At 37.3% G+C, this 21,518-nt stretch overlaps 2 protein-coding genes across 4 annotated transcripts; both read left to right on the plus strand.

The window, feature by feature from the left end:
• Positions 1 to 6,294: 6,294 nt before the first annotated feature.
• Positions 6,295 to 13,073, plus strand: LOC125190180 (zinc finger CCCH domain-containing protein 37-like). Its single transcript, XM_048087396.2, has 12 exons — positions 6,295 to 6,895; positions 7,971 to 8,218; positions 9,764 to 9,820; positions 9,909 to 9,986; positions 10,077 to 10,139; positions 10,219 to 10,413; positions 11,024 to 11,061; positions 11,174 to 11,220; positions 11,308 to 11,435; positions 12,139 to 12,192; positions 12,502 to 12,645; positions 12,779 to 13,073. The coding sequence occupies exons 1-12, from the start codon at positions 6,562 to 6,564 to the stop codon at positions 12,929 to 12,931; spliced, it is 1,539 nt and encodes a 512-aa protein (XP_047943353.1). The 5' UTR covers positions 6,295 to 6,561; the 3' UTR covers positions 12,932 to 13,073.
• A 377-nt stretch (positions 13,074 to 13,450) lies between these two features.
• On the plus strand, positions 13,451 to 20,585 carry LOC125190522 (ABC transporter D family member 2, chloroplastic-like). 3 transcript variants are annotated; one of them, XR_007170935.2, is made up of 11 exons: positions 13,451 to 13,778; positions 13,852 to 14,059; positions 14,145 to 14,212; positions 14,767 to 15,093; positions 15,215 to 15,379; positions 16,043 to 16,271; positions 16,559 to 16,791; positions 16,882 to 17,206; positions 18,303 to 18,562; positions 19,367 to 19,654; positions 20,271 to 20,585. XR_007170935.2 is itself a non-coding variant. In XM_048087843.2 (10 exons), exons 1-10 carry the CDS (start codon positions 13,527 to 13,529, stop codon positions 19,550 to 19,552), a joined length of 2,253 nt encoding a protein of 750 aa, XP_047943800.1. In that variant the 5' UTR covers positions 13,451 to 13,526; the 3' UTR covers positions 19,553 to 19,881. The 3 variants fall into 3 exon arrangements, 1 of the variants encoding a protein (XP_047943800.1); XR_007170934.2 differs by having other exon boundaries at positions 20,288 to 20,585; XM_048087843.2 differs by lacking the exon at positions 20,271 to 20,585 and having other exon boundaries at positions 19,367 to 19,881.
• Positions 20,586 to 21,518: the final 933 nt, after the last annotated feature.

A 21,518-nucleotide genomic window follows, 5' to 3' on the forward strand; every position in this document is an offset into this window, starting at 1 on the left:
CTGTGAACGTCTTATAAGTGACAACTGACGTGGAATTACATATTTCATTTTTGTTATTTTACTTAATATTTTTCCCACTTTGTTTTCATCGTCATCTTCTCTTCTCCATCCCTATCCCTCTTTTCAATTTCCATCCATTCTTTATTTCTTCTACCAATTTTCCTCTTTAATAATTGAAGTTTTATTGGATAATTTATAACAATCTCTATTACATTTGATGACATAATTTGCCACTATCTAGATGTTATTGCAAACTAAATAGAAAGAAAGGATTTCAAAACTGGTTATGTTCACCATGAATTTTTCTCTGCAAAAATCTATTTTGAAAAAAAAAATTTTAATCCCTCTTTGTATGACTTTCACAAATTTTTGAAAGCATATGTAGAAACTCATTTGGTGAAAAAAAATAGTTGCAGAAACCCATTGATAATGTGCGAAATTACTAATTCTGCAAGAATAGTTTGGTAGTATAACTATTCATTAAATTGTGGGAAGTGGTGATCTTATTGTGATAAAATTCATTGATTAGGTTAATAAATTTAGTGAGAAGAAGAAATTTTACAGGTGAGAGAAATTAAAGGTTTGGTGCAAATATTCATCTGCAGGAATTTGATAATGAAAGAAATAAAAATAGAATCGACGATAGGGTGGATTGAGAAGTAGGTTGAAGAAACTAAAAATGGAGAGAAAAAAATTACAAAGAGAAAAAGGAAAAAAATTAATTGTGAGATTTGCCAAATCAACATTGTCGCTCATAAATCCCTCATATAATATTCGCAGCATATCATCTCTCTATTTATCATATAGTAGACGGCATTAAATATTTTAATAAAAAGTAGTTTAAAATACTAATGAGACATTTTGCATAATTCATGTCAACTTTAAATTTTTTTTACCAATTTGAAATATCGGTGAAACATTTTGCATGTATAATATAATGTTAGAGTTTGTAACTAGAATTTACCTTTCGAGTGATTGAATACTGTTAAAACTCTTATTTTATTTTTCAAAGAAATAAACAGATTATTTTTGTCATAATGTTGTTATGTTTTACATTTAATGGATGTTTATTACATGTTTAAATGTATAAGTAACTTAACAAAGTCTAAATCTTTGTTTTAGTAGACCGGTTGTAGGTGTCATTCACTTTAAGGTAACACGGTCAGTTCTGAACAAAGAAAAAGGAGAATTTCACAACCTAGATAGGTTTAGACTACTTATCGTGAAAGGTTGCAATGTCAGTCCGATTATTTCTAAGCCTTACTGAAATAAGATGACGTTGGTGTGGTATAGCACTGAATTGGATCTAACAGCGAGACATGTCTTTATGCTATCTACTGAAAGACGAGGTCTCACAAATTATTGTTTCTTAATCAATGTACGTCAGCATTGAGCATACGGTATTGATTATGCACTACTTTGACTTATCAAATGGTGCAGGGTTTCGCAACCCAATAAGCCTGGTGATTATGTTGAATCGTGCGCGAGGTGAGTATCGTTTGATAACATCCTCAAGAGGAGCTTGAAATAAGGTTTTATTATTCGGAACCTAACTAGTTGGAGTTTGATTACTCTATGAATAATAAATAAGATTTTCTTGCTGAGTCCATTCTTGGAATAAATAAGATATTAATTAATTAAGTCCATAGCAGACAATAATTAATTAATGGATGTTTCTATCTTAAGCGAGGGAAATAAATATCAAGCAATGGAAACCCAGAGTACTTATAATTTCGGATTTGGATGGGGAGTGCAATATTACTTCTGTAGTGGCTGCTCGTGATATTTCAATTATAAGCTTATATTAAATCGGGTTTAATTTAATTAGTAAAAAGCTAATTGGAGGAGCTCATATCCAAAACCTTCCATAGATCCATGTCTGGGCCCAATATGTGACAGAATAGGAGAATAAAGGAGACAGAAATCACTTTTACTTGAGCATAAAATTTTCATCCCTCTCTCTTTCTAGTAGAGGACGATTTTTTCCTGTTCTTCGAGGGATAGGTTTTCCGTCTTCTTTATTTAAGTCCTAGTATACTGGTGAGATCAGCCCACCCTGATATCAGTTTACAGTCCGGGAACCAGACAGAAGATCCGTGGTTTAGTACTGAAGATCTTCACGTGGAGAAGGCGCTAACTATCTTCGATTCTTTGGAGAATCATCAAGGTAAAATAGTTAAACCGTAGAAAAGCATGTTTTAGGTTTTAATTAATTTAAAGCATGATTTATTTGAGTTATGAACATGATACATGTGATAATTGCGCGAATAGAATTTGTCTAAATAATCTTCTAAATAGATCAAGATTATTATGTAATCGATTTATATGAGCGCTTCCGCTGCCAACCCCTTCATGTAATTACCTCTAGATTTGGTGATCACTTGTTGCAAGACCCGTTGACCGATCTTTACTCCTGGAACAATTTTAGTCGAGACACTGAGAATGAGAATGATGATGTTTTTCAAAGCATTGGTTATATATTTAGAAATACAAGCTAGTGTTTTTTAATTGCACTAAAAATATCCTTAGTCATCTTTTTTTTTAGAGCATCCACAATAGAAATAGGCCAGCCATAGGTCAGCCACTCTCTGTCCCTGCCACGTCAGCAGCACTAAAAATCCACCTGTCACATCAGATTCAGGCCAGCCATAGGCCAGCCGCAATAAAAATAATTCAAAAACAACTACATTTACGGAATTAAACACAAAATACGGAATTAAATTTACGACACATATACGGGAAAAATTCGTTAATTTTATTTAAATAAAAAAAGTACATTAACTAAAAATCAAAAAAATTACATAATAAAAAAAAATCTGGGCTTCCACACACGAGCCACCGCCCCACTCTAGTACTCTACTCCTCACTAATTTATTAAAAAAATACATTAAAAAATGTTAGTATGCCTTGAATCCGTTATAGTTTGCCGCTAGCCGAACGGGGGTCGACGCTATGACATGTTTCTGTTTTAGGTCTTAATTTTGTATTGGGCCTAGTTGTTGTTGTTCATCGCTAGATGTTGCTCTTGTACAGAAATTTAGTGAGAGAGAAAATCGCGTTTATATAGTTTTTCAAAAATAAAAAATAAAAAATAGTGCTAGCCGATCGCTGGCCGATCGGCACGCCACAATGGCAGCCAGCGCCATCAAATCGGCTAGCCCACACCGATTTTTTCGCCGATTTTCGGCTGGCCGATCGCAATGGTTCAGCTAGTCGACTGGCTAGCGACGCGAATCGACTAGCCGGTGGGCTAGCCGCCATTGTGGATGCTCTTAGCACGTGGTCTCTCATGCGTGATTTGGACATAGGTTGAATACATTATCATTTAGATTAATATTGTAGCACTATTCAATTATTCAATTCTATATTTAAACAAATTGCCCTAATTTAGAAGAACTCCTATGTCCTTTTAGTTCGTAGTTGTTTCCAACTTAGTAACGACATTTAGGATAACCAAAAAAATTAGATCATGGTGGTTATTGGCAGTTGAACTCGCTGAAGGAGGATGCACTGTTGATAGGAAAAAAAAAAAAAAAAACAAAAAACTTTACTATGGGCTTTAGCCCCTTGCAGTGTCCATTTGGTTCCGCCAATGCACATGTCTCTCCTTTAATACAACGTAAATCATAAAAAATTCTAACATATGTTCTCCATTGTTAGACACCAAAATCAGGGATAACGTGTGATGCTCAAAGTTAGGAGAGGGGAAATGAGGTTGTTTCCGAGCACCAGTGGCTCGGAAAGACTGGTTAATCAACCAAACAAATGCAATGGAAAGGGAAAAATCAAATTAAAGAGAAAGGAATAGTTTTAACTTCTAAATTCAACTAAATTTCAAGAGCCGCGAGTTTTACGAGGGAAATAAGTAATTCTCTCTTTCCTCTTATTCCCTCGTACTGCTATTGGAGTCCATCTTTGCTAGTGTTCTAATGAAAGAAGTCTAAAATATTTTTCAGATAAGAATACTTGTCGAAATCAGTTGTCGCTATCAATGAACACTAGTGCCTCCTGAATTGTAATAGTAATTATTCATTTTTAAGTTATTATTTTATTCGGTCATAGAAACTCAAAAGGAAATAACAATGAAAGCTAAGAAATTAAAAATAAATTCGAAAAAATAATAACTATTATGTGTTGTATTTGCATTATAGTTAAATAATTTTACCTTCCCTGCAGATCGACACTTCAAGTGTTCCATTCGAATTCTTGCAGTATCGTTGTAATATTAGAGTTATTTTAAACTTGTGTGATCTTGCACTTGATTTTATAACTCGAAAATTACACATCACAAATTAGATCGGACCAAGCACCGGCTAAGCCGATTGCCGATTTCCGGGTTGTTCACCCCAATTCAAAATAGTCCAACTTTTCGAATGGTTTTAGAGTATGAACCGTATCGAACCAAGCTGGTTTGCTGCCGAACCAATCGGTCTGAGTTTTAAAACAATGGATGAATTGAAGTGTATCTGGATAGACAATTTTTCACCATCTAAGAGCACTCCCAATGGTCTCCCTTATTTCTCCCTTATTTCTCCCTAACTCCTGCCACATCAGCGCCACATCAGCACCAAAATTTATCCCCAGTTTTTAGCCAACTTTTAGCCAACTGCTCCAATGGTTTCTCCCTTATTTCTCCCTTATTTCTCCCTAACTCAACATTTCATTTTTACATCATCATTTTTAATATTATTTAATTTTCCCTACAAATGTGTTTAATAAATAGATTTATAAATGAACAATTCGTCGTTGTATTAATCATTGGAAAATATAATACAACGAGAAAAAAAAACTACAAATAAAAAACCATAAAAAACAAGGATTTAAAAAACTAAGAGGGAGGAGCGTCCGGCGAGAGGCCCATCTTGATCTTCATATTTTGGATGGTCGACCAGAGGGACTGCTTCTCTTCTGGGGTTCCGCCGCCGGTGAAGTACAGCGTGTAAAACTGCGCCAGAGTGGCGGCATTGGAAGAGAACGTGGCTTGTTGTAAGAACGGGGATTCCGACTGGGCATCTGACGATGTGCCCTTCCCCTTCCGCCTCCCCTTCGCCTTCTTCGCTCCCACAGGGCGCTCGTGCGGACCATCCTCAGACAAGTCGATGGGGATCGCGCTGCCCTCACTCTCCGCACCGCTAAGTCGCGAGCGCACCGATTTCCCGTGCAGCGCGCTGTGCATCCCCGTCCGGAATTTGGGGAGATCCTTCAGCGTCTCATAGATGTTCCAATACTTGAAGCCCTTCGTCAAGTACTTGCCACTATACCTCTGCATGGCCTCATCTCGGACCATGTGCTCGTTCTGGCCACTCGTCATGTTCGTCATCAAGTTAGAGTATATACCGTTGAAGTGGCCGCAGTCCCTCATGAGGCGCTCCCAATGCCGGCGGATCGCCTCGCTGCCATGGTCCTTCATCGAGGCAGTCTTGTTGGTCTTGTACTTCTCCGCAACCCGCTCCCAGAAAATGAGCTCAGTCTGGTAGTTGCTGCGCTCCGAGTCTTGCGTTGTGTCCGCCCAGCAGTTGGCTATAAGCTCGGACTCTGCCAGAGTGTAAGTAGTCCTTGCCCGCTTCGGCTTCTCATCGGAAGCCGTATCAGTCGCAGCCGTCGACTCCGGCGACGGCGCCTTCCCCTTCCTGCTCCTGGAAGGCGGGTCGGCGGGCGTTTCTTCCACCTCGTAGTCGTCCGTGCTGAGTGTCGGATCCGTTGTGTACGTCGCGGCTTGAGATCCTTCGTCGTCTGGAGTGGCTCCAGGGGTGTCGAACAACGATGTGACTATCTGGGGGCGATACACATCGTCGGTTGGAGAGGGCATGCTGAAGGCAGACTGGAAGTACGGAGAAAGTCTGCGCACCGGAGGAGTCTGCAATGGGGACGGACCCGCATATGGATATTGGCCGGGAGGAGAACCCATCGACAACAACGAGGCCATCCACTGCTGATTTGCTTCATCAGTGGGGTTGGGATTTTGGGAACTCGACTCTTTGCCTTTACCTTTTTGAGAATTTTTCCTATTTGAACTCATAATTTTGAAGATTGAATATAGAAGATTGAGAAAATGAGATTGAAAATTAAGAAAATGAAGATTGTGTGTGATGAATGGAGGAGGAGGAGGAGGAATTATATATAGGGGAAAAAATAGTCGTTGGGTATTAAAAAAAAAAAAAAAAAAAAAAAAAAACGCCGGAAAACGCCGAACGCGCCTACAGTGGCCAGCGTTCACTCGGCGTTAATTCGGCATTTTTTCGGGGGCCGGCGTTAATTCTACCAAACGCCGAATTCACCCCATTGGCGGCGATTTCTCGGTGAAATCCGGCGATAAAACGCCGGATTTAACGCCGCCGGCCATTGGGAGTGCTCTAATAGGTTAGGCACAATTCGCATGATTCAATCGCTGGAGTTAGCTGTGAATTCGATTCTGGGTTGAATAGCCGCTGGACTGGGCATGCCCTAAAAGGCTAAACCTTATCCAGGCATAACATGGGCTACTATTAGCACTACATCATTCTCCTCTAGCCCTGACCTACTTACCAGTTAGGGCTTCACTAATCAATAACACTTCATCTCATGTCGAACCAGCTCTACGGCTACACTTCCAGTACTTACGGCGCCGGCGCCGGTGCCGGCTCCAGCTCCGGCAGCAGTATCTTCAACTCTCGATCCGCTGTCGACGCCTACGTCCCATCCGACACCTCATTGCTCGGCACTGCTTCTAGGTACTTGAGCGCTGACCTACTCTCCTCTTCTTCACTGCTCTACAATCCGGAGAGCTACTCTAGGATCCCCGGCCTCTCCTCCACCACGTCCTCGCACTCGTATGGCCCACCTGGTGTCGATTTGGGGGCTACAGGTGTCCTCACCGACCCGCTCTATGCTGGTTTGAAGCGTACTTCAGCTGAATGTAAGGAATCTTCACCGTTCCTTATGCTATTTCTGACCTAATTCTTTCCTTTTTTTGGTCGCGATGGACTAGTTTTCGCTAATTGTTGTGCTTGAGATTGAACTTGATTTATGCTATGCTAAATTTTGACAATATCATGCGCTATTACTTGTATTGGTCGATTAGATTTCTGATTGAGTGGTTCTTTGAAACAACTAAGAGAAACTATACTGCCATTTTTAGAGTATTTTACGATCACCTAAATTTTCTTCTGCATTGGAGGTGGCTGATGGATTGTGTCTGCAATTGCTGCTGTAGACTGTGGAGATTTCTCTAAGTGCCGGCTATTCTATTTTAATCAGTATATACTTATTCAGTATGTATTGAAAACATTTATGCTTATGTGAAGTCAAAACGAAAATTTTACATTCCTTAAGTGATTTTAGATGTAACACTGTAATAAACATTGAAATCTTTGAACTAAAATGGAACTTTTTTAAAAAGTGTTTGGCTTTGGTATTGTCTAATCGTAATTCAAGTGATTGGTCACGTGTCCCTCCCTTTGAAAGATGTTGTCTTACACTAACCGCTCTAAGTAGGTCCATTGTTGAGAGGAGGGTGTGATTCAGAACTTCGTTTGGAAAACTTTCCTTAGAAAGGCGACCAGCCTTCCATAACTTGAATACTCGATGGGTGTTTGTGTGAGGAAATAATTTAAGAAGCATTAATCCTTCCTCATAGAACATAGTATGGATGGGATATCTTATAACCATGTCATTCTCCGATATATTTGCTGTATTTCATAGAGTTATATTCTCTTTATCTATTTCATTATTCATTATATGTGCCATCATCAGCGATATGGTGACATTATTGGCTAGTAATTTTATACAGAATAAATAGTACGAGTACTACTTATATATGTATAATCTGACTGCTATTCCAAACTTATCTGATTTCTAGTCTTTACTGGTCTAATACAATTAACCAGTTAATACAATTTTCTGTTATTTCTTTCAAGATATATAAGAAAATATCCTATTTATGTAATACCTTGTACGGGTTTTCTTATAATACATGTCTACTATCCATCTAGCACTCTATCACCAGACTCTTTTGGGTGCCCATAACAAGATTGGGCAAGCTGATGCTTGGTATTCATCAAACCCTTTAGTCAAGCGAACTAGATATGACAGTACGAGCCATTTGCCCATATACCCCCAGAGGCCCGGAGAGAAGGACTGTGCCTATTATATGCAAACAAGAACCTGTAAATTTGGAGAGAGCTGCAAGTTTGATCATCCGGTTTGGGTCCCAGAAGGGGGAATCCCTGATTGGAAAGAGGTGATCCTTTTTTGCTATTCTATTATTTAGTAATACTTCATTACTTCAGTTACTTAAATTATTTTCTACTTATATCATACCACTAATTTCAAGTTTGGTTTATGTGGTTGTCATAAGATTATATTATTTTATTATAAGAAGTAATCAGTTAGTATTATTTAATCCTGCATATATATAATACATCACTTGATCTAGCACTGTGTCCATGGCAATACTATCTTTATATATTGAGAAACATTGCTGTCTGATAAGACTCATATTTTCATCATGATAGTGTACTGATATCACTGTTTTTCATTTGAAATGGTTGTTACCACTTACCAGTTACTTATGTACTTTCAGAATGAAAAGAAATTAATATTATGTTCTATTTCTTAAATAGTTCAATAAATTTTCGTACTCTGACTCTCAGAGCATCTATATTATTTTTATGTGGTCACATATAATGTACTGATTTAGTGGGAAATGTTATATTTAACCATTCTACATCTTAGATGATGTAGTTTTCAGTGGTTATGTTATTTATACATTAGAATGTCTATCTTATTAACAATGGAATCCATGTATATTGCTCCCTTTCCTAATACAATTTTCAGAATCTCTTTGGCAACACGGTTTCAGTCATGTTGTCTATCTTTTATCCTTCATACCTTGTGTGAGCTTTATTATGCCTACTTAGTAGTAGTATTTACTTTTTAGTTTGGTCATTTGAAAGATGCAAAACATTACCACATTAGGTGGTGCGTATCCTGTATCTATCTTGTCCCTTTTTAAAAAAAAAAATTCAAGGTTAGAGGCCGGTCCTGATAATGCTATGTTTTACATTAGTTCTTGCAGGGGTAAAAATTTGCATGTAATTCTTACATGAACATGGTTGATGGAAAACAAGTGTATTCTTTAAGGTGATAGCTTCCCAGAAAAATGGAACTTTAGCTGCTGTGTACTGTATACTTATGTCTTTCTCTAAGTTCACCTGGCGGTAATATGTGTGGCTGATTACTGAAATGTAAATCTAACTTTCATTCCTCAAATGCTTCTAAGATGGGAGGTGAAAGCATTCTTCATGTAGTCATGTTCCTTATGCATTATCATTGATGTGTACTGAGATTGCATCCCGTTGGTAAACTAAATGAGGGTGTTGCTGAAAGATTAGACTTTCTCTGGAGAAAGCATATCAATATTGGTACTCATGTACTTTTTCATGCCACACTATATTAAATTCTTAAGACAATGCATGTGCTTATCTGAAATGTTTTGAGTTACTCTCAGATGACACCCCCATCACTCTGGTTTCATTTTTAATGAGCCAAGCTCCAGAATTTACACGATTATTGCAAGTGAAAGAAATTTGTTTATGCCGTATGCAATTAGCAGGAGTTTGGATCAAATTGTATGCTTACCATTACCTTTTATGTGTAGAAGTACTTCTTTTGTTTCTCCACTTAAATTGTTGCACTACTTTTCTATGGTGGGTGTACTGGAAATGTTTCTTCCCATGCTTTTGTCATGACGAAATATTTCACATGATTTTCATTTGCAATACAGGTCCCGTTGGTGCCTAGTGAAGCCCTTCCCGAGAGACCTGGCGAGCCAGATTGTCCTGTAAGATGGATATAGAATAATTTTGTTCGTTTATAGCCACGATTTTCTTGACTTATATTTACAATTCTTTGTCAAAAAATTGTTTCAGTACTTCTTGAAGACTCAAAGATGTAAGTTTGGTGTTAGATGCAAATTCAACCACCCTAAAGAGAGCATCCAACCTGCAGTAAGTCCTCCTGGAATACTCTTATTTTGTTTGATGGGAATATTTATACTGTCGAATTATCCAACTGTTTTCTCATTGATTTAATTTCAGGGTGCTCCTGAGGATGGTGATGTCTCTGCCTTACCTGAGAGACCGTCAGAGCCTCCATGTGCTGTAAGATATTTTACGATGAGGTCATTATTTTTTTCTTGAATTCGTAATTCAGCAACCTAATTCTATGTAATATAAGTAGTTCTATGTGAAGACTGGAAAGTGTAAATTCGGTTCAACCTGCAAATTTCACCACCCCAAAGGAGTCCAGATTCAGTCGATTGGGGAAGACAATATTAATGGGCTGCAGAATAGCATGCTTGGAGACAACAAGGCAGTGCAAACATCGTTTGCCCCTGCTCTGTTGCACAACTCTAAGGGCCTTCCCATCAGACCGGTATGGTTATTTCAACATATTATATTTTAATTTGATAATTGCCAATTGACTTGTGCTGAAATGTTCTATATTTCTCATTTAATTTGTCATTGGAAAAAATATTTTGCTTATCACATGCAGGAAAAAATTCCTTTGTTTTCGAGTTGCTCGGTTTAATAAATGAAATGCTAGATGAAGTTGTTATGGTTTCTGATCTGTCCTCCTTATTTATCCATGACATAAACTTCCCATTCATCATCTAATATCTCATGTAGCCTCCTGTTTCCCGGTACACAATGAAATGAAGAAAGTGAACACAGAGGCATCCTTCTATTAATGCCGTAGAAAACATTCTCAACTCTCTCTTTGTTTTGTGATACGTCCTCGACTAGTTATGTTTCTTTTTAACTTTTGAATTTAGGCTGAGTTAGGGGGTGGGTAATGTGATTTGAGGAGTGTGGCTCAAGATGTTGCTATTCTTTTTGTGATAAGAAGAATGTCATCTAGAAATTTGGATTTCCAATCCCATTTCCAGAACTATTAACAATTGAAAGCTTGAGGCTGATAAACTTTTTTGTTGCTTGGTGACTCTCTAAGCCTCTATTACATCCTTTTATGTTTCATTTGACAGGGTGAAGAAGATTGCCCATTTTATTTGAAAACTGGCAGGTAAATGCTTAATCAATAATGTATGTCATTAATGGGCTTGTCATGTAGCTTTAGTGTACATAGCAAGAATGGATGCATACTAATATATTTCATTTCATTTCCGTTCAATCAGCTGTAAGTATGGAGTGACATGCCGCTACAACCATCCAGACAGATATGGTACAAAGAAAAGATATATCTATATGATGTAACATTTTTCCTTTTTCCGCTTAATTACATTTTACTTATCAGCTTGATGTTACACAGTGATAAATCCACAAGCTGCTATTGCTTCTTCTCTTCTCACCTCACCGTCAGCCCATTACAATCTTGGTCTTGTTGCTCCGACAGTATCTCTGTTGCCAAATTTTGATCCAAGGCTCGCTCAGACAACGGTAAAGTTGAAGTTTCGTGCATCATACTGACTTTTAGAAGCATAACATATTTGGGTTTTTAGGCTATGTAGTGCACCTAGGGGTGTAAGCAAGCTGGGCCTACTGTGAGCTCTGCAAATTTGTTGAAAACCATAGGCTCGTGAGCAAATATCAATATTTGTAGTACTTGGCTCACAAGCTCATTTGCCAATTGTTATAAGCTCACAAAACTTGATATTTACATGTTCTTTTTTAGTTAAAAATTTACTTTAAAAGGTCAATTTTCTTTATTAAATTAAAAGATGACTATTCTTGATGTTACTTAAATATTGCAGATTGAGTAATTACTAATAGATACTACTCCTTTTTTTATATAACTACTATTTAGGTCATTTAGGAGCTAGAGCCCTCCTTAATGAACTTGAGCTTGGGTTACTAGCAGTTCAATCTTGAGCGCTCGGCTGAACTCATAAACTTTGCATTTGAATTTTGTAACTCATAAATATTGTCACTATTTCTCTTAAATGTTGTCTTAGATGCCTCTCTATTATCTCTGTCTATCTTAGTGTATTGGTCAAGGAAATGATAGGAGTGTTTATTGAAGGCTATATTACTGATGTCCATTGCTCTGCCAGGGAGTTTATAACTACTTTTAACTTTAATTGTGTAACTGATTTCATATATGATTTCTTATAGTAGTATTCCTTAATTTTGCTGGTTACAGGTTGGCTTGACCGCAACTATTTACCCTCAACTACCTGGACAGCCGGAATGCGATGTAAGTTTTCCGTTACTTCCATTAGTTATATACTTGACTTCAATAGACCATACCCTGGTTCTGTATTTATGTTTACTTGGAATATCTACTTTGCACAATCAGACGTTAAAATTAGTCACTTGCAAGCTGTGTGGCATCTGTAGGAAGTTGTTGATAGAAAACTGTTACCTTTTGGTCTTACGTTACTTACATCTATCATGATTGAAATTTGAATGCTTATAGTTTTCACTTGGCATCAGGAATTTGTTCCTGTGAAGATGTATTGCACTCTTTTTTGCAACGTTTAATTAATTTTTCTCTCTTTTCAAGTATTACATGAAAACTGGCATATGCAAGTTTGGGAATAACTGCAAGTTTCACCACCCGATCGATCGGTCAGCACCCACTGCATCAGCTACTGAGTCTCCTCAGCAAAATGTGAAACTAACTCTCGCCGGCTTGCCAAGAAGAGAGGTACATTTTGACTAAAAGACCTTGATTCCACTTGATCATCATATTATTATGGAAATACTGGTCAGTTTACCTTCCTTTTTAGGAATGAGTAATTAATTAAGACACTTTAGTTGTTAATAATAAGTTTATGCAGGGTGCTATCAATTGCCCATATTACATGAAGACTGGAACATGCAAGTATGGGGCAACATGCAAGTTTGACCACCCACCTCCAGGAGAGGTGATGGCCGCCATGGCAACAGCGTCTTCTGCAGTTGCTCAAGTCAAACAAAATGGAGATGTGTAAATTAGCTCACTTAACTGCCCCCTTTTTTCCTAAACAATTATTCTTGCTGTATGTTCTTCAAACATTTATTTGAGCACAACACAACCTTGTTTATTAACTTATTTTGTCCCCTAAATTCTTTTATTGATTATGACCTTTTATACTCCCTCCGCCCAACAAAAATTGTCACTCTTTTCCGTCCCTCAATAATCGTCACACTTCATTTTTATCATAAATGATAAGTAGATTGCACATTTTACTAACTCACTTCACTCACATTTTATTATAAAATAAATATAAAAAAGTGGATCCCGTGTTCTACTAACTTTTTCAACCAACTTTTCTTTATAAAACTTGTACCCACGATAATTAATAATTAAACCTACTTATCATATATTTTCAAATAAGGTGATTGATTCTATACAGCCATTATTATTTGTTTTAAAATTAAATTACCCACTCAAATTGGGTGACGTGGCATATCGTGAGCTGCGAATATTGAGATAATTTTGGTTCCGCCAATTTTCTCAACGGAGATTGACTAATACTACCAGAATTTTATAAACCACCAATTACAAAACATAGATGCGCCGGAAATAGCCTCAACATCGGGAAAATGATCGCACTTGACTTCCCGACCTACCTTCCACTTCAAAATTTCCACCGGAAAAGCAGCTTCCTTCTCAGCTACGGCGGCCATGCCTACCAATTGAAGCGAAGGAAGCTGTATCACTTCGCATTATTGCCTAACACTTCAATGCTCGTCGCTTCCGCAAGGAGAAAGCGCCACCGCACGTCATTTTCAGTTTCCGTCGCGAGTTCGGCCTCCGTTCCGCCGGAGCAACCGCCCGACCCCCAATCTAATGAGGTTGCTGGTAGATACCTTGACTTTTTTTTCGTACGCTTGGCTGAATCATGCGTATTTTTGTTATCCTATTTAGAAGGGGGAGGAGGATCCACAAAGGAAGGCTCCAGATGTGCAGACTTTAGCTAAGAGGTTTTGGAAAGTGGCTGCGCCGTATTGGTTCTCAGATGATAAAGCCACGGCCAGGTGGCGGCTTGCCACTGTTTTTGCTCTCACTTTAGGAACCACCGGGATAAGCGTCGGCTTCAATTTCCTTGGTCGAGATTTCTTTAATGCGCTTGCCAGTATGATTTTTCCTCTATTTTCGTTTTATTTTATGTTATAATTTGTTATTTGGTAATGAGAGTGACACTTTCCGATTTGGGGAAGACAAGGACCAAGAACAGTTCACCAAGCAGTTAGCGTATTACCTGGCGGCATTTGCTGGTGGAATTCCGGTGAGCACACTGCTCCTCTTTTTTTAGGTATTGATCATTCTTATGTCTTTTCTATATTAGCAGATTCTGTTATATATAACATACCCAACGTGCTTGTTTGGAAGTGTCAACATACATACTAGTATTTCATATTGAGTACAATATTCTGACTTCTTGTCAAGGCATGTAGGTTAATTATCCATGCATATATTCTTTTGTTTGCATTTGGTTATATGATTGTAGTGTGGGAGGCAATAGAGTGACAGCCGGGTGAACCTAACCTGCTAAAATGATGATATGCATTTTCTCCCCATTAAGTAGAATGGTTGAACCATTTCTGTACTTTGAATTTGAACACATACAGTTTACCATTTATCTGCAAGCAAGGCAGTCTGTTTCTCTAGTGATTGCTTCTAGCTGCTTCACAGATAATGAACACTAACGAGTCTGAAATTTTTGAGTCAGGACTCAGGAGTGCTTCTTTTGTTCTGTTTCCTTTCTCTCTATGTATAATGTTTATAGTTCTAGGATTCTGTTTAGTTTCTAACATCCTGATTGAATTGCTACCTTTCCAGGTTTTTGTTTTGAGAGATTATGCAAAAGATACTCTTTCTTTGAGATGGAGATCTTGGATGACAAGTTTTTATATGGATCGCTATCTGAAGAATCAGACGTTTTATAAAATACAATCTCAGTCAATAATTGATAATCCTGATCAGCGGATTGTTGATGATTTAAGTGCTTTCACTGGGACAGCTCTTGCATTTTCTTTGACGCTCTTCAATGCTGCCGTGGACTTGATATCTTTCAGTAATATTTTGTACGGCATTTATCCACCGCTTTTTGTTGTACTCCTTGCATACTCACTCGGTGGAACAGCTATCAGTATCTTCCTTGGGAGGGTAACTTTCTCATTTTTCTTCTGCTATTGCAAGTAGCTATCAGTATTGTCCTTCTAATTCCTATTCCCTATTAGTTTGCATGTAAATTTTCTTTATAACAATAAGAACGGTCCTTCCTTAGGACTTGGTGACTCTCAACTTCCTGCAAGAGAAGAAAGAAGCAGATTTTCGATATGGACTTGTCCGGGTTAGAGAAAATGCTGAATCCATTGCCTTTTATGGTGGTGAGGAAAACGAGATCCAACTACTGCTGCAGCGGTTTAGCAGTGCATTTGAAAATCTAAGTGTACGGAAAGTTTTTTATTAATTCTTCTAAACATAAGCTTTGAATTTCTGTGTCATTTTGGGCTATTACATGCGTAGATTCTTCTTTCTTATCACTTGTTGGAATGTGTATTCGTTGTTTGTGGTAGTATTAATTTTATACTTGAGGATTCGGCATAGACTGCTCCATCAAAATCCAGCGACTTAGATTCTAGCATAGGCTTCAATAGATAACAAAGTGAACAGATAATACTGAATATGAAACTGCAGTGTTACACTATTGCACCTTAGATCATTCCTGTGTTGACCTCTGGAGTCTGGATTCAACTGGTTTAGCATATCATTATCAAGTGCATGAGAAATCTTTCAAAAGAACATTTTAATTCCTAAAGCTCCTCTTAATTCACACAATTAGTTTCTTATTTAACTTGATAAGATAAGACAAATTACTGTTTCAAGTGGCTAATGTTTGTCTGGCTCACCCGAGAGTATAAAAGAAGCACATGGGTGTTGCTGCAGAAAGCAGAAAGTACACCAGAATGAGCAATATGCATCAGTATTGCTTCTGCACTGTCAAGCTGACCATTATGACAATGTTGATTTCATTTCATTACCATCTTTGATCCATGTCATACATGATTACCATTTTAGTTTTTTGATCTTTTCCTCTTTTTTAAATTTACAGAAATTATTGATATCATCAAGAAATCTGGACTTCTTTACTAGTGGTTACCGGTACCTGATCCAGATCCTTCCAGCAGCAGTTGTCGCACCTATGTATTTTTCTGGAAAAATTGAATTTGGAGTCATAAATCAGTCTGTGTCTGCTTTCAATCACATACTTGGAGATGTTTCTCTTATTATCTACCAATTTCAGGCTATTAGTGCATTTTCTGCTGTTATAGATCGACTGGGTACTGATTCATTTTCCCATATATTCATTAATGCCATACATTATTTTGAAACAGGATAAATTCTTAGCACTTATAATGTCAAGTTCTATTGATATAACCTACCATCATACAAGTATCATGATTAATTGAACTCCAACAATCAAACGGATACAAGTTTAGAATTTGTTTGTGCTAATTATGATCTCTTCAGCATATTAGTAAACCATTATTTGTGCTGTTCTTGTCAACTGCTGCTGGCATTTATGCCTGTGAATTTATGCTAAATTCTCTATATACTCACATTCCAGGTGAATTTGATGATCTTTTAAGTAAGAGCGAAACTAGAAGTGAGGCTGACCCTAGTGAAGGAATTGTTCGTGAGTTTTGCAACATAAATGATTCTAGTGCGTCTAATGGATCTATCGCCTTGGGAAGAGGCCAGGAGTTATTAATGCTTGAGAATTTGACTCTTATGGCTCCAAGCAAAGCTACTCTTATTAGGGACTTGTCTCTGGAGATCTTTGAGAAGGAACATCTTCTGGTTAGTACTTTGTTATCTTGTTGTTAGATGCAGTTTTAAGGGGAGAAATTAGACAATGGTCTGATAGCTGATGCATAGCTGCACTAACAGATTACAGGTCCTAGTGGAAGTGGTAAAACTTCGTTACTAAGAGCTATTGCTGGTCTGTGGAGCTTTGGCAAAGGAACAATAAAATTCTACGATAAATATGCAAAGGATTCTTCACCATGCCTTCCTAATGATGTGGCTTCTTCTGAAATAACTAAAGTGGATAAGATGATACCTGAGTGCGATATTCTTGGAAAGAGAAATGCAAGAGGTGTATTATTCCTTCCTCAGAAGCCATATATGGTCCTGGGAACACTTCGTCAACAATTGCTTTATCCTACGTGGAGTGATGCCACAACGCCCAATGCAGAGAGTGCTAGTTCAAATGGTAAGAAATTTCTCTTACGCCTCTCCATGATAATTGCTTGTATGAAATGTCTGAGGTGAATACATTAAGGGCTTGTAGGCTAAGCATGATAAAAAAATTATCTTATTAATATCTAGTTTCTTGTTTCAAAGTAGGCATATGGCCTTGGTATCTCGAACTTCCTATATTATGGATCTGCCCATGAAATGGGGTTAGTTATACCTGATAACAGGCCAATCATATTAGTTCTTTTATTCTAACAGACAAAATTGCCTGTTGCATTTGGTAAAAACTTCAAAATCTTATCTAAGTTACATATGTTCATGATCTTGTTAACTTCTTAATAAGATTCTCATCAATATGCCAAGATAACACCTGTATTTTCCTTGTATGATTGCAACTAATTTGTTTGCTTTCTAGTTAACCATTGTAGTATTAGTGATACAAGTACACGATGCATTTAGGAGGTAGAATTGTTTTTCCCACTTTCAATTTCGGAAGATAAAGTCACCCACTTTCAACAGAACCCCACGGGTTGGCCCGAATAGCCAGACAATTTGATAGGGTAGGACTGACAATTTATAGCCCAAAAAAACATAACCTGAATGATCTTAAACCGAATATCCCACAATCTGATAGGGTTGGCCCGAAATAAATTAATTCTCACAATCAGCTAAATTAATTGGCCAATTAGATGAGTGTAAGTTCATTTTCCAATAAAATTATAAATGTGCAAGATTAAGGGGCCTTTACTCATATGAATAATGAGTTAATAGTATAAGAACACATTATTTCTCTTGTATCCCAAGCATTATGTAAAAAAAAGCTGTCAGAAAGTTTGCTTCTGATGAAAAACAGGGTTCACTTTTGTTACTTGAGACTATCTCTTGGGGGGTTCAAAGTGCTCCAATTATAATAACTCTTGGGGGTTGAAGAGGTTAATATTGTGTGGACAGAAGCAGAAATTGGCCAATATTGTATGCATATATGAAGTGAGCTTTCAATCATTTACAAGTGAAGGATTGCGTGAGTCAGGAGATGATGCTAAAGGCAGAATAGTATTACAACCACATGTTTGCATTTGCTCTAATTCAAAATTGCTAATACATTGTTTCAGGTTCGCCGCCTTTCCTGATGCTCCCCCAAAACATGGATGCAAGGGCAGAGATGCCTTCAACTGATGATCTAATCCAAGTTCTTGAAGATGTTCGACTTGGATATATATTATCCCGGTTTAGTCTGGACAGTACATATGAATGGTCTAGTGTTCTGTCCATTGGTGAACAGCAACGCCTGGCATATGCTCGCTTGTTGCTTTCAAAGCCAAATTTGGTTCTATTGGATGAATCAACTAGTGCTCTGGATGAAGCCAATGAGGTACATAACAGGTTCCTTCTTTGGTTTCCTTCAGATAGATGTACTCCCTCTGATGCTAAAACCATTTGAAATATTGCAAGGGCTATGGTTATTTTGGTGCACTCCTTTCAAACATTACGGATTTTGCTATAGAATATTCTCCATTAAATTCATAACCATGGCGATGCTCAAAATCTATCAACTAACTAAAAGCGATATTTAGTCGATGATTAAATTAATAATTTTACTAATTTATGAGATGGATGGACAATATATATTTGAAATTAGATAAAATTCATTAAGTCATTAAACTTCAACAATCTAATTCACATAATATGAACTAATTCCTTTAGATTGATGTCTTATGAAACAGAAGAATAACCATGTCATATGATTCCATTGTAATTAATCTATGCATCACAATAAAATAGTAAGGATCACGGATAACTCTTTCTCTAATCAAAGATCTATATGTCGCAGGAGAAGTCTCATCTCTGCAAGCAATACTTATACAATAAACAACGCTGATTAAATCCCGAGCACAATCATTTATTGCCGCATGTATATGCATATACTATTGTTTAGAGTCTTGCTGACTAATTTAAATGCATTGATTTTTAATTACTTTTCATGCATGTTCCCCTTCTGTAAGAGGGTTGTTATTTTGTGCTCGTGGGACTACTGTTCATTAGCTGGAACCAGTACCATCGTTATGCAATTTGATACTATGATTTTCTTTATTCTAGTTAGTCTAGATTTAGGATTGATCTTGACATCTGCCGTGTCTATAGCTGTTATTTTATATACGCAACTTGTGGTTTGCAGGCACATTTGTATCAGCTAATTGAAGCTGCAGGGATAACTTTCGTAAGCATTGGCCACAGAAGGACACTCTACGAACACCATAAGAATGTTTTACATATATCCCCATTGGATACAACAGATAGCGGACCCAACTGGCGTTTTGAGCCGCTGAATAAGGATTCAGTCTACAGTCTGTCCAAAACGTAAAATGAAGCTCGTTCAAGTTTGATCCCTTACGGAGGGTCTAATCAGGAATAACAATCGAAGGACCCAAGTAAACAATTCGGACCCCTCTATCTTTCAATATAGGTAGGTTGCATTGTAGTTATGCCCTGTGTGAAGTAGTGCTGGTGAAGTATTTGATGATAAAAAGCAGGCTGCAAATTTGAGGAGTATCCATGCATGTTCATGCCCTCATAAAAAATGAAGTAGATATAGCATTAAAAGCTGTAGGGGGAAATGATCTATGCATGTGTATTATATGTGTACCTTGGTATTTGAATATTGTTTTGTTGAAGAATAGAAGTTTCTGATTACCTGGAGTTTCACTCATCCCGTGAAATTTAATTATGGGATCTCCCCCGAAAATACAATCGCTGCACTGATTCTCATGCAATACATTCATTGTTCATTATCATATAAGTGTTCGTGAAGGCGACGGCATCGATCAGCATGTACCACTACCACTGTTTATTTTCTTGGTTTGCTAAATCCATTTGAATTTCAAAGGATGGCTACTCTAGTTATATACTCCTATCAATATACATGCATATATGCATAAATGGATTAGGCGTGTCATTAAATTGATTTTGAAACAAAATAGGATTATTGTGGTTGAAAGAATGTGAATATGTTATTTAGGGAGTTGGTAGTGTATAAGATAATAGTAATTGAATTGGATATTGAGGATTAATTAGTGATTTAGTGTCCGTGTTTGACCAGGTACTGTCATATGGTGGCGTAATTTAAGTGAAATGTGAAAAAGGAGAAGAGGGGAAACGTAGGAATTGATTTGGCCCAGAAATAATAGCAACTTGTTTATATGGTATGTAACTATGTATATATGTCCACGGATTTTGAGGAATTTGCTTTCCTATTTTCATGCTCCTCTCACGTGCGTGCCGTAGGGAGCTGTCATTAACTGGATCCTCCTAGCATTTGGATTATTTCCACTCCAATTCCTTTCTGTATAATGTTTCTTTCTAATTCTACATATATGAGCAAGCGCTATTCATAATAATAGTAGTACTTCAAATTCATTTTAAATGCAAAGTCATATTTTATTTAGCATGTTACCATACGGAAAATGTTGCGGCCACAAATATGTAAATGTAAGCTAAGCATTTATGTGTGCGTAAAATAAAAGCACATATATGCGAGAAATCATGAAAATTGGAATGGTGTTGCACATACTCAACTACTTATGGTAGCGATATTTTCTTCACATGGATTTGTTGATATCACAGCGGTAGCCCCCTGGGTCCGCCACTGCTCTCGACATTTTGTTGAGCACTCTGTGTAGCGTGCATGTGTAGATCAATAAAGCACGTTATTGCTACAACTTTACATGGAATGTTTCACTCTATGCGGAGTGTAATAGCACTATATAGAGTGCTAAAGCATCATAGATCAGAGCACACCAAACTCGCATTTGTAAAATATTGTCTTCATTGGGCTAAGTTCTCACAGTTTTGTTCTTGAAGCATTTCGCAAAAGACATTATACAACGGAATTGGGATAACCATTATATAGCTAGTGCCTGCAACTTTACTAATTTGCTGATACGGGAGATGTAATTTACACACCAACAACTTCTTTCTGCTCATTATTGAGGATTCCTTAGATGGTAAACGGTGTTTTAGATAAAGTAGTACCAAGATATAATCTAGGATTGAGTCGTGATATTATTTTAGTTGGAGGGGGTTAACTATGACTAATTATTCCATGATTTTTCATCTAGGATTGAGCTGTGGGATTGAATATCATAAACCAAACACACTACATATTTAATCTCAAAATCAAACCAAATGCCCTCTTAGATGACTAATCTTGAATCTCTGATTTCTCAATTGGAGGGAAAATCTTACCAATCAAACATTAATAAATTAGTACTTGTTGTATATTATCAAGTACTAGTTTCTTCCTTTCCGACTTCTATAAATTAGTACTAGTA

This window comes from Salvia hispanica, chromosome 5 (assembly GCF_029641045.1).
Source record: "Salvia hispanica isolate PSC_SH4W2 chromosome 5, Shi_PSC_v1, whole genome shotgun sequence".
NCBI lineage: Eukaryota > Viridiplantae > Streptophyta > Magnoliopsida > Lamiales > Lamiaceae > Salvia > Salvia hispanica.